Source organism: Anastrepha ludens, chromosome 2 (assembly GCF_028408465.1).
Source record: "Anastrepha ludens isolate Willacy chromosome 2, idAnaLude1.1, whole genome shotgun sequence".
Classification (NCBI taxonomy): domain Eukaryota; kingdom Metazoa; phylum Arthropoda; class Insecta; order Diptera; family Tephritidae; genus Anastrepha; species Anastrepha ludens.
The window spans coordinates 75524470-75538888 of NC_071498.1; the positions used below are offsets into that span (position 1 = coordinate 75524470).

General features: G+C 36.6%; 1 protein-coding gene across 3 annotated transcripts in view; it reads left to right on the forward strand.

The window, feature by feature from the left end:
* Positions 1-14419, forward strand: part of LOC128871877 (protein distal antenna) — a 54781-nt gene that overhangs the window by 15119 nt on the left and 25243 nt on the right. For 2 of the 3 annotated variants that reach the window (XM_054114009.1, XM_054114010.1), the window contains exon 2: positions 12136-12313. The exons of the other annotated variant lie outside the window; for it this stretch is intronic. In XM_054114009.1, the coding sequence (XP_053969984.1) occupies positions 12136-12313 (178 nt within the window). The remainder of the gene's footprint in view (positions 1-12135; positions 12314-14419) is intronic. 3 annotated transcript variants of the gene reach the window in all.

A 14419-nucleotide genomic window follows, 5' to 3' on the forward strand; every position in this document is an offset into this window, starting at 1 on the left:
TCATTGTCTTGCTGAAAAATTACTTTTTCAGCAGCAAGACCCATACTTTCCACTACACCCGGCAGATTTTGTTGCAATATGGCCAGGTATTCCTCTTTCCGCATTATACCGTCTATTCGTACTAAAGGACCCACACCATTTTTGGAAATGCAGCCCCACACCATAATGGAGCCACCACCATGTTTTACTGTCTGCTTGATGTGATGTGGCTGGACTGCATTTGGGTCTTTAACCCAATACCAGGCCCGACCATCTGACTGAAATCGATTGATTTTGGTTTCATCAGACCAAATAACCTGCAATCGTTTTGAAATTTTATGAAAAAAGGTCTTTTATAATCCATTTATAAAGACCTACCTGATCCCAATCTTCAACTGTCCAGCTTTGGTGAGCCGCAACAAAATCCCGCCTCAACCGCACATGTCTTTTTGTCAACATTGGCTTGGTTTTCTTCTCCGCTGCCTTTAGCCCCAGTTTTGACAGGCTGCGCCTGGCTGTCCACTGACTGGCATCAATATCCAGCATCTTTAGTGCTTCTTTGGGAGTGACCGCCTTGCTGCTTGTTACCAAATTTGCCAGATGGCGGGCATCGCGGTCGCTTATCTTCCTTGGCCGGCCTCCTTTGTTACTGGGAACAGCGTCTGGTACATTTTTCCGCAGCCTTTGCACAGCCATGTGGCTCACTTCGAATTTTTTAGCTATTTTTCTTATAGACTCGCCCTTCTTCAGCAAATCAATTATTTGGCGTTGTACTTCCCGATTTAAGATTTTGTCTTATTCACGGTCACGTTTATAATAATTAAAAATCCACCAAATATATAATTACGAGAAAAAAAACGGAAAATTTGAAAATTAAGAGTGAGTGCAAAACTGTAACATTTGTCTTTATTTGCATTATTGCTTGCTACTAGTGTTGTTGTTGTTGCATTGACACCAAACCGGTTTGAGAGAGAGAGTACATACATGCCAATAAAGTTATGCAAAAAAAATATTTGATTTGTTAAAACATGTCTAAAAAAAAATGTGTTGAAATAGAAAGTATTACATTTTGTTACAGTTTTGCTCTTCAGTGTATATACCTGTGGGCAAAAAGTAAGGTGAATTTATTTGTCAAACTTTGCGGGATTAAAATTTCGCTCTAGTTATTTTTTTCATGAGTTGGCAGCACTGTGAAGTTGTGAATGTCATTATCAGTAATATATTTACGCTTGTGTTTACCAAACGACCAAGAGTGCATTTTTCGATCTTTACAATGTCTGATTTGATTGAGCAGAGAAGTGCCATCAAATTTTGTTTGCGGAATGAAATTTCGGCTGAGGAAACGTTTAGCATGTTGCAGAAGGCATTTGGTGATTCGACCATGTCGCAGAAAAATGTTTATAAGTGGTACAAAGACTTCAAAGAGGGTCAGAACGTGTTGATGACTTGTAGCGCTCCGGACGACCATCGACGTCAACAGATGACCAACACGTTAATAAAGTGAAGGAGTTAGTGCTCAAAAATCGTCGGTTGACTGTTAAAGACCTTACTGATATGATCGGAATATCAGAAGGATCTGAGAAAACCATTTTGAAAGACCATTTGGGCCTACGAAAAGTCAAATCTCGTTTGGTACCGAAAACTCTCAATTTCTTGGAAAAAAGTCGTCGCGTTGATGTGTGTGAAACAATGCTTTCAGACTATCAGGACAAGCTCAAATGCATCATTACGGGAGATGAGACTTGGATTTATGCTTACGACCCTGAAACAACCGACCAATCAAGCGAATATCGTGCTAAAGGCGAGGCCAGACCGAAAAGAGCACTCAAAGTCGTTCAAAAATAAAGGTCATGATGACAGTTTTTTTCGATTTTCGTGGTGTGGTGCACTATGAATTCCTTCCACCTGGCCAAACGGTTAATAAGGAATATTATTTGAGCGTTATGCGTCGTTTACGTGAAGCAATTCGTCTAAAAAGACCAGAATTATGGGCCAACAACTCTTGGTTTTTGCATCACGATAATGCACCGTCTCACACTGCACTCGTTCTTCGTGACCATTTCGCCAAAAATTCCACGCATATCGTTCCGCAACCACCGTATTCGCCTGATTTGGCTCCGTGTGACTTTTGGCTATTCCCAAAACTCAAGAGACCACTCCGGGGAACGCGTTTCGAGTCGATTGAGGAGATAAAAGCTGAATCGAAGAAGGTGCTGATGGCTATACCGGAAATGGACTATTTGGCATGTTTCGGGGATTGGAAAAATCGTTGGCATAAGTGTATTTCATCGAGAGGGAATTATTTTGAAGGGGATGAAATTGATTTACAAGAATAAATAAAGATTTTTCATTTTACAACCAAATTCACCTTACTTTTTGCCCACAGTACATATGTAATCTAGCCCATATTCCTGATACGAGTAGAAACGGAAAACGAAAAAAACAGAATTGGGTGTAGCTATTATATTTAGTAGTAAATTATATATTATCGCTATCATATCCAGCCAATCACTTCACGCTTGAACAACGTTGGAAAATACTATAAACTTATTTCTAAAGTCAGTATTGTGTAGCCCAAATAGTGTGTTTATTTAAAAGAAATCAAAATCATCTGTTCTGCCGAATCGCACTTTTATTTCGGCAGCCAAGTAAAATTGTCGCATCTGGAGACACAGCTGCATATGATCATCGAGAAGCTAATGCATCCTCCGAGAGTGACGTGTGGTGCGGATATTGGGGCGGTAACATCATTGGCCCATTTTGAAAATTTCGATCATCGATGAGACCCGCAGAAGTAAGGTAAACGATTTTTTGTGGCTGGAAATTTAAGACATGAATTTGGACATGAAGTATTCGTGAAATAAAATCAGAAACCGTCACCAGGGTCATTGACAGTCGAGGCAACCACTTCCATAAATAATGGTATGTGCTCTTACAAATAAACCAATAATATACCGAGAAGTAGACTTTTATTAAATTTTTAAATAAATTAACATACAACCGTTATATGCACAAAATCTGCAAAATATTCTGCATTAACACTTAAAATATTTTATATCTATTAATATTTTTATTTATTTAGGCTGACACGTCATATAATGTATTCAAAATATAAAAGCGATGCATATTTTCTCTTCCACGAAAAATAATTTTCCTAAAGTTTATTTTGTTAAACATGCAATGATTTTTTATTAAATTTATTAAGCTTTTGTAAACATGTACCAATTTATGTGTGTATGCGCATTTATGCATCAATACGTACAAGTATAAGTATAAATATAAGTAGTGTGTACTTATGTACATATGTACACACATACGTATATAGTTAAACACTTGTACATAATCTGTGAGTAATAAAATTTCAGCAAATGCATTTTGTCCCTTTATTCCTATCACGTTCCCGTCTGGCAGAATCAGCTGATTTTCATTCACAAACCGGGAAGTAAGTAAATAGCACATTTTACAACTACCGAATGTATATATACATATCTATATGCACATATGAATATATGTATGTATGTACATAAAACGAGAGGGAAAAGAATTATCAGATTCGTATTTTTTTATATTTTGTTTTATTGCATTGTCTCGTCACAACAAGCTAAAACACATAAAAATGAGTCTATGGTATGGAACAGTTGCTGATATATATATATACAGTGATATTTGTAAGATTGCTCAGAGCGGGCAATAGGGCCGATGCCGAAGCCTCGAAAAGCTATAACACATTTTTATGTTTGAGTATTTTTATTTTTTCCTTCCTCACACATTCGTATATGCCCGCACATGTTCATATGCATAGCCATTCGTACCAAGTAATGCACTCACACAAATGCAGATAGCACTTACAAAGTTCCATACTACAAGTAGTATAATACTTGCAGGAGGGCATACATATATTAAATAGTTTCCTTTGTTGACCTTTATTTGCCAGACTGTGTAGTGTAGTCATGTATGTATGGGTTCACATGTACCGTTATTCTACTCGCCCAACATACAAGTGTGTATGTCCATATGTGTATGTGCATTAAGAGGTGCTTGTGATATTGGACTATAGAAATATAATAAATTATGAAGACACATTGAAGAAAAAATTTTCAGTACAACTACAATAGCATATTTCGGTGGTTCCCAAATTATCACATTTGTAAAAATAATATAAATAAAAATTAATAAACACATTTTAACATTGGCTTTGATTCTTAAAATTTCAAGTAAAAATAGTTTTTAAGCCTCATTTTTCTGGACAGAATTGTATTTTTACCTATTTATAGTACTCCAATGAGAATAACTAAGTATTTCCAATTTTATGAAAGTAATGATCTCATTTACATTTTTGATTCAATTTTTTATGAAAGTAATACATTCAACATTTTTTCTTCCGACAAACTACCTAGTGTCACTGTCGTACGTTCTAATGTTAATGATTAAAAATGAAATGTAATGTTTATTTTAAAAAAGTCGAACAATAAATAATAATAATAATAATAATAATAATAATACATTCAACATTTAATTTTACTCATAAATGGAGCCACGTTATGGTGATTTCATAAACAATGACTTTTCTTCTCTTAATATCCAGTTAATATTTAACCCCATCACTAGTCACAAATTTTAGTTGATTGAATATCATTGTCAATATCTTCATTCAAAAATTAATCCTTTTTTTCATCAATTTTGTTTTGAATAACTTTTTTACTGGATAAAAAAACAATTATTTTGAGTGATGGAAATCTTTATTTTGACCCTAACGCGCTCCATTGCTTATCATGTTGAATACTGTCAGTCTACAAGTGTCAAATATGATAGGCGTACATCGCCATTTGCTAAAGTTATAAATTTTCAAATGGAGAGATCACACAATGTTTTCGGTGCGATATTATCCAAAAGTTATAAAATATATCGTAAAACCAAAAATTTGTTCCCAATATTCTAACATCTAATTATAAAACTTATAACTGTTTTGAAATAAAATTAAAAATTGAAAGTTTTATGTTTAAGATTTTATTGTGAATGTTCTTTTCCAAGTAACCTATCCAATCAATTAAAACAAAAAATGTAAACAATTTAATTTAGAAAGCGTTACTTGTAGCAAATGAACTGTCAAGAAATTTGACGGAAGGGCACCAAAACTATTTAGTAGCGTATGCAGATGACATAGCTATAGAGTTACGGGAAAGTACCTGGACACCATCAGTAATGTAAAGACAACACACCTAAAACTGCACACCAATAGACATCTCGCGCAGGGATAGGGCTAAACGCGGAAAAAACGGGCATGGTACTTTTTACCAGGAAGTATAAGGTCCCGTCGTGGATCCTCCCGAAGCTAGGCAACAACGAACTACTTCTCAAAAATCAGGCGAAATACCTCGGAGTAATACTGGACAGTAAATTGATGTGGAAGCACAATGTTGAGGAAAGGGTGAAAAAGGCCAGTCATGAGCTGTAGGCATGTAAAAGAATGCTGGGCGCTACTTGGGGTCTAACACCCTCTCTGATGCATTGGTGCTACACGGCAGTAGTTAGACCGATATTGTTGTATGGGGCCTTAGTATGGTGGACTGCGACAAGAAAGCTGACATACTTAATGCCACTGGAAAGGGTTCAGCAACTCGCTGCTTTGTGCATTACAGGAGCGATGAAAACCACTTCAACGGCGGCGCTGGAAATGATATTCAGCATGCCGCCTATTGACCTTATGGCGGAAAATCTGGCAGCGCAATCCGCGGGTATTTACTGCTCAAAACTAGGGATTAGACAGCCTATCTAAACTGCAAGACCGGAGCAATATTTTTCAAACGGAAGTTTTTGCTGTGGACAAGAACAAGAAAGAACTTAATAACTAATATATACGAATTCAATAATTAATAATGTAATATGATATAAACTCAATAATTAATATATACAAGCAGGAATAAAAGCAATAAGCTCTTATTGTATTAAGTCTAAAAATGTTCAACGGAGCAGGGGGGCCATAGAAAGGTTAGCCGCAAACAGTAGGCTGCATATCTATTGGGTACCTGGTCACAAAAGCATTACGGAAAACGATAGCAAAAAATGCTGTTAGACTAACATTTGAACAAGAGAACGACACACTGAAATCGCTAAATACAATATACAACGAAATAGACGACTGCATGAAAAAGCAAGTGGAAGCTAGGTGGTCTAATTTGACCACATGCAAAACAGCAAAAATTATGTGTAGAACAAATTTTTACGCTCTCACGAAAGGACTGCTTAACTATAATAGGTATGCTGACAGGTCATAATCTATTGGCTGCACATGCGTACAAAAACAAGTGCAGGAAATGCAGAGAGGATGTTGAGGAAACTTTAGAACACCTTCTATGTGTTTGTTCAACATTATTAAAAACGCGTTTAAAATGCCTGGGAACCCCACTGTTTGAGGGTCTGGAGGATGTCTTAAAAGCTGATCTCCCAGCGCTGCTTAGATTTGCCAAAAGCGTTGACATCCTTCATGATGTCTACTTTCAATATTCATAGAGGTCAGTCTCTATCTGGTACCGCTAGGGACCAAAAGGTCGATGCGCGGCTTAATGCCAACCAGACTAACCTAACCTAATCTAACCTAGTTTAGAAAGCAATAACACAATTTTTAAATTCACACAAAGCGCCACTTTTCCAACACTGTTTCTTTTGAACCGAACCAATGTCATTAACTTTACTTTCTCGATTTATGAAGAATATTTAATTATTTTCAAAGCATTCTGCTGCCTGACGTCTTTGATTCGAAAACTTTTCATTTGTGTTTATTTTGTAGCGTGCAGGCGTACTGTGCGTGCTATCTCGACATCCTCAGGATAGCATCACGAATCGCTTTGCATTACAAAGTAACTATGTATTTGTAGTAAGTGAACTTTTTTCTAACATCTTCAAAAAAAAAAATTATCTCATATTTCTCACTCACATTTGGGATGTTTTCATTCGGCAACTTAGCTCATTGAACAGATTTCAATATGACCTTAGATTAGTATAGAACTGGCGGCCGTCGTAGCCGACTGGTTGGTGCGTGACTACTCTTCGGCAGTGCCTAGATTGGAATCTCCGGGCATTCACATCAAATAATAGAAAAAGGCGGTCGCACTCGGCAGCCAATGGCAAACCTCCGCGTGTATTTTTGCCATAAAAAAGCTCCTCATAAAACTATGGGTCCATCCATTTTTACCTCTTTAGAACCGATTACGATTCATTTGCCATTCTTCTTTTAATACCTTTTTCGGGTCAGGCTGGCTTCGAATTTTTTTTAACTAAAGGGTGATCAATTTAGAGGCATCGGATTTTAAATTGAAATAAAAGGACGAAATTTTAAATGGATTGGGCAATCTTTCTTACTTTTGTGTATAACTATTCATATTTATTTTTTTTAAGATAATCCCTTCCAAATGTTGACTGCAACTGTTCCGCAATTCAGCCATCCGTAAACACCAGCATTAGCTCCCATCCGAGTTCGTTCAGCTTGCTCTAATGTTTGTCTTGCGGTATGAGGTCTCATTCAGGTTTGATAGCTGATGAGAATAATAATCAGCAGTTATCGTCTGGTTTGGTTCCAGAAGTTCATAATAAACAATACCGGCCATATCCCACCAAATAGACAGGAGAATATTCTTGGGGTGAAGGCCATCTCTAGGGATCGGTTCTGGTGTTTCATCTTTATCTAACCATTGGCGTTTGCGAACAAGATTATTGTAAAGGACCCATTTTTCATCACTAGTAACGATACGGTTCAAAAAACTTTAATTTTCAAGCCGTTGCAGCAGCTGAGAACACACATTCACTCTCTGCTGAAGGTTGGAGACGGAAAGTCTATGCGGAACCCATTTTTCCAGCTTTGAAACATTTCCCAACTGAACCAGGTGCCTGTGAACTGTTCCATGCGATGGTACGAATGGCTATGCTATCATATCGACTGTCAAATTTGGCTCAGCTTCCACGAACTCGAGCGAGGCGTCGGAGTGAAAGACTTCAGGACGACCAGCGCGCGGGGCATCCTTCACGTCGCAGTTACCACTTCGGAATTTTGAAAACCACTTTTGCGCAGTCCTTGCACTCACGGTATCCTCTCCGAGAACAGTGTTTATTTATGCAGTAGCAGTTGTTGCATTTTTACCACTTTTATAAAAAAAAATACAAAATATGCCTCTATACGCATTCGAAGATTCCATTTTATTCTATCCGCGATTAAAATCACTTGTTGAATGCACAATACATCAAAGAAAATATAAATAGTTCCGTTATGTTCCGCGAATAATTTTTTGTATGCAAAAATCGTACAAAAGTGAAATTATGGGTAAAATACGCACGAACTTATGGACTGACCTGATATTAAACGAATTGTTTGTGAATAGTATTATCGACATAAATAGTAACATAGAAAATGTTGATTATAAGTTGATAAGGCAGGAAAAACTCCCTACTACGTTTAAGTTTGAAGAAATAAGCATAGATGATATCGCTTGTATTGTTAGGAAGGACAAAATTGGGTGGAAACAACTTATTATCAGAAGGGATAATTAAGGATTCAGTGGAATATATGGATAACTTTTACGCCATACTAGTAAATAGTAGTCTTAGATCAAGAACAGTACCTATGGAATGGAAAACTTCCACCATAGTGCCAGCAAGGAAAGTAAAAAATATTATTAAAGCTGAGGAACTTGGACATATGTATAAACACCCTTCCTAATTTGGAAAAACTATTAGAAATGGTGGTTAAAACCAACTAATCCTCTATATTGAGTCCAATAATATTTTCATAAAGGAGCAAAGAGCCTTCGAGGCGATTGACCGGGAAATAATATTACAAAGATTTGAATAATTGGTGTGGAGACCACTGAACTTGAATGGTTCCGTAGTTTCTTGTCAGATCGAAAGCAACAAACGCTTATAGATTAACTATATCAAGAAATGTAGGAGTCGAAATTGGCTTACCACAGAGGTCGGTCCTAGCTTCCATACTTTTCATTGATTATATTAATGATGTAAATACAGCATTGAAACATAGCAAGATAAAACTATTTGCTGACGATACTCTCTTAACAGTCAGCGATAGAAATCTCTCTAGAGCAGTAACAAAAATGCAAGAAGATCTTGACTCTTTATACAATTGGTTGTTCTTTCTAGAGCAATAACACTTAGCTTACAATTAAAAAATGAGAGAATTGAAGAAGTAAAAGTAGTTAAATATCTTGGAATTTATATATGTAGATAATAAGTTAAAATTTTAGGAGCACGTTGAATATACAGTTAATAAGATTGCAAAAAACAATTGGGCTCGTGAAAAGATCATGCGAGTACATAGGAAAGAGGTATAAAAGTTTGGTTTATAGATCAATAGTTGAGCCGCATTTTATATACTGCCCAACGATTTTTTTGTGGCTAGCCGACACACAAGTTGAGAAACTTCAAACAAATGCAAAACAGAGCTATGAGATTCATTTTGAATAAGCGTTATGATACACCCATACAAGAAATGATCAGAGACTTGAATTGCTGGGCGTGAAACAGCAAATATATATTTTATCAAGTTCGTCTTTAATATAAAGCAGGGCGGCCGCCGTAGCTGAATGGGTTGGTGCGTGACTACCATTCGGAATTCAGAGAGAACGTAGGTTCGAATCTCGGTGGATGATCAAAATAAAGAAAAAGTTGTTTCTAAAAGCGGTCGCCCCTCGGCAGGCAATGGCAAACCTCCGAGTGTATTTCTGCCATGAAAAAGATCCTCATAAAATATATCTGCCGTTCGGAGTCGGCTTGAAACTGTAGGTCCCCCCATTTGTGGAACAACATCAAAACGCACCCCACCAACAGGAGGAGAAGCTCAGCCAAACACCCAAAATGGTTGTATACGCCAATTATATGTATATAAAAGGGCAAGTTACCGTATTATCTGCACCATAATCTTAAATACATAAACGAAACCCATTCATATTTACTCAGGGGAGGTAATAGTTTTAGACTACCACTGTTTAGAGCAGAAGTTGATAAGAAAAATATATTCTATAAAGGATTAAAATGTTCTAAAGAGCTACCAACTCAAATAAAAAATTCTGTTAACATGAACACTTTGAAGAGGCTGCTATTGTAATCACCGTTAAAACGTTGCCGATTAGATAGAAACTAGACCCTTCCTTTCCAAGCAGTGGGAATATGCGTTGCATTAACTATGTTGAACTCTAAATTACACTGTAAAGACTTGATAATTGTAAACTATAATTTAACAACGTCATAACTAAATAAATAAATAAACAGCAACAAAACTAGTGTCATCTATGTATGTGTTAGGGCCCGGACTTTTCAGCCCATCTATACTAATATTATAAAGAGGAAAACTTTGTTTGTTTGTAACGAATAGGCTCAAAAACTACTGGACCGATTTTAAAAATTCTTTCACCATTCGAAAACTACATTATCCAAGAGTAACATGGATTACATTTTATTTTGGAAAAAAATAGAGTTCCGTAAGATATTTGGATTTTTCGGACACAAACTGAAAAAAATCTTATATATAAAATAAAGTCAACTTTTTGTGTGTGTTCGCTAACCGGCCGTGTCTGCACCGAATTAAACCAAACTTACACACAATGTTAAGAAGGTATTGAAGATGGTTTCCGTATAGTTTGGATACCTATTGGTGGATAGGGCTCGAGATATAGGTCAAAACGTGGACCCGGGTAACCTTCGGATGTGTATGTACAATATGGGTATCAAATGGAAGCTGTTGGTGAATGCTTTAGTTCAGAGTATTTTTCATGCCGCTCCGTGACTAGGGTCTCAAGATAGAGACCAAAACGTGGACCCTAGAATGTGTTTGTACAATATGGATATCAAATTGAAGCTGTTGGTGAATGCTTTAGTACAGAGTATTTTTCATGCCGCTCCGTGACTGGGGTCTCGAGATATAGGTCAAAACGTGGACCCGGGTAACCTTTGGTTGTGTATGTACAATATGGGTGTCAAATGAAAGCTGTTGATAAGTGCTTTAACACGGGGTAATTTTCATACCTATTGATGACTAGGGTCTGGAAATATATGCCAAAACGTGGACCCGCCGTGTCTTTGCACCGAATTAAACCAAATTTACACACATTGTTAAGGAGGTATTGAAGATGGTTTCCGTATAGTTTGGATACCTATTGGTAGACAGGATCTCGAGATATAGGTCAAAACGTGGACCCGGGTAACCTTCAGATGTGTATGTACAATATGGGTATCAAATGGAAGCTGTTGGTGAATGCTTTAGTTCAGAGTATTTCCATCCGCTCCGTGACTAGGGTCTCGAGATAGAGACCAAAACGTGGACCCTAGAATGTGTTTGTACAATATGGATATCAAATGAAAGCTGTTGATAAGTGCTTTAATACGAGGTAATTTTCATACCTATTGATGACTAGGGTCTCGAAATATATGCCAAAACGTGGACCCGCCGTGTCTTTACTTTTTTAACGCTTGGGGCGGAACTGAACTGTCAAATTGACAGTGTGAGTTACAATGTGTCAATATTTCTTTCTGATTTGGATGCCATATGGAAAAAACGTAAGTGCAACATGTAAAAATTGTTTGTGAATTTTTTTGGAGTGGATTTTGGAACAGTGAATAATTTCTTACGAAATTTGAGAATTTAATGTGAAATCCGAATGAAATTATGTGTTCGTGGAAAAAAAAATTTTTTTCGTTTTGTTTTTTTTTGAAAAATATAAATGGATAATGGTTAAAAAAGCTCCAATGCTTAATAAAACATATAAATTGAAACGAAAAATTCATGGATGATCAGGAAAAAAGACGATTGTTTATTCATATGCGATGATTTGAAATTTAAAAACAATCTTCTTTTTTCCTGATTTTCAATTTATATTTTATATTTACTCAAAAACAAATAGAAAAACCAAAAATATTGTTTATGCCAAAGCGCTTGAATAAAGAATAAAGAAATAAAAAATATGAAAACCATATATTTTCTGTTCTAAACCATATCTATTCTATTTTAGTGTGCCCAGCGAAGGGGGCCGGGTTTGCTAGTATGTTATATATTTTACGTGCTTGCTTTTATTACCTTTGGGCAATATAATATTTTCTCTCCAAATAGAAAAAACAATGCTGGTCCAATGTAACTATCTAAGTAATCATTTCTAGGTTCTCAATACAGTGACAAATACACAGTGTATATCGGACGGAGCTGGAAAGGATACTGATCTGTTGGCACTGCAACGCGTGGAAGAGGAGGCAAATCGCAGGAGCATTCCTATTGTGATTGGCGATCACTCCAATACCCACCACTCACTATGGGGCTTTAGCAACACCGACACTCTAGGTGAGTCACTTCAAATCACATCAAATGGAGAGGAGTACCGTAATTGACAACCTTCTTTCTCACTAATGGTCTATAAATTTCGTTTCAACTTTTTTTGAGAGCTTCGATACAAATACAAAGCATCACTTTCAGCTTTGCTTCAGAAACACCCTTCACTCGGTATGCTCAGCGTACCGTAAAAACTAATGGGGCGAGCCCTTCTAATGGTGCTCACACTCACCAACGTATACGTACGCCCGTATCAGCTGACACGATGAAACTAATGAAGCTCCATGTAAATCAATTCTCACCACCGTTCCGTTCCGTAGTATCGCAGATCGTTGTTTCAACGAAGCAGTGAACTTTGTTGCCAAAATAGAAGGTGTGTTTACGTGTGGGCTACGTACGTTCGCCTTTCGATTATTATTTTTTTCATGGTTTGAGCAATATAGTATGTTTAGTTTGTTTGTGAGACAAGTGTTTTGCGTGTTCGGCGATTTTCTGCTATCGAAAGGTCAAAGGTTGTATCAAATTTTGTGTAAAAAATGGAATTAAGTGCTCAAAAACATTTGAAATGTTGACAGTAGCATTCGGGGAGAGTACTCTGAGCCAAAATAATGTTTACGAGTGGAATGACGGCACTCGCTCTGAACGCCCCAGTACATCAATAACCGATGAAGATGTTCAGAAAGTGGCGAAAATTGTTATGGAGAATCGTCGAATCACAATTAGACAACAATCGATTTTGCTGAAAAAAATGGTTGAATTTTGGGCATCGTTCAGGAATTGTTGAATGACGTTAAAGATGATCCAGATTTGTCATAACTAGTGACGAATCATGGATATATGGTTATGACATTGAAAACAAAGCCCAATCGTGCCAATGGAAGAATCCAGTAGAGCCAAGAGTCGATAGCAGAAAATCGCCGAACACGCAAAACACTTGTCTTATTTATGCCTCTCACAAACAAAGTGTATTGCTAAAACCATCAACATATTTTCGGGACGAGTGTATCAATATAAAAAAAAATATTTATAATCGACAGTCGCATGTAAGTAGCCCGCGAAATTTAAACCCTTGACCTTATTTTTTTAACACACCTCGTATATAACTCTGCTTTTATAATGGCGTTTCCTTAAAACAGTCTAAAAGGAAAACGGAAACCGCCCTGTAGGAGCTCGGTTATCCCAGGCTTGAAGGGGGCACCAGGACGATGTTCAATCTGAGTGGATACACAATCATAAGCTTTAAAGAGGTGGAATGGTCAATTATGTATTTCCAACTGTGCAAATCTCCAGAACTAGATGACATCTTTCCCGCCCCCTGAGAATTTTCAAGTCTTCTTCTCTGTCTAAACCATTACCATATACCAAGAAGAATGGTCTGCAAACCTAACATAATTTTTTAGCACATACTTCTTCACCCTGTTACATCTCACCGTGTCAGCACTCATACTCTAAAATCTTAAAATCATGTGCTCTGTCAAGCATTTTACGGATTTATCCGGCTTTTTCCAATTTCGATTTTACTTATGTAACTTGCATTGCGTATATGCGTAACCTTAGAACACACTTGTATATAAATAAATTAATATACATATTTATTTATTTTATTATTAAATCAAAGATAAGTCGCCATTTTTTTTTCTTAAAAATAGGTTTTCTTCAAGCGATCTTCAATATTTTACTTTAAGAATTCTACCTAACAAATTTTATTTTTCCAGTTTTTTAAATGAATTTATCTTTCGAAGAGCATTCGATATATTGAGAAAATGCACAAAACCGCCAGCAAACAAAAGTTGTTGAAAGTTAACGCGTAACTTTGGTTCATACATATATAAAACTAAGCTATCATATGACACATACCACCTTGATCAAAAAGTTCCCGGAACAGTCGCCAAGTGACCCTTGAAGTTAAATGGCTTGAGTTCTGTTTTTTTTTTTTGGTGGTTGCCACATCTGTGATTAACATTCCTACCAAAATTGTTTCGTTAGTCTTGAGTAAATATTCCTTTGCACGTGTTTCCGGTTTTTACAGTTTTAAGAATATATTTGAACTTATAACAAGTTTGTATTAAATTTTGAGTTAAAAATATGTTCAATGGTGCAAAAAACTTAGAAATATTG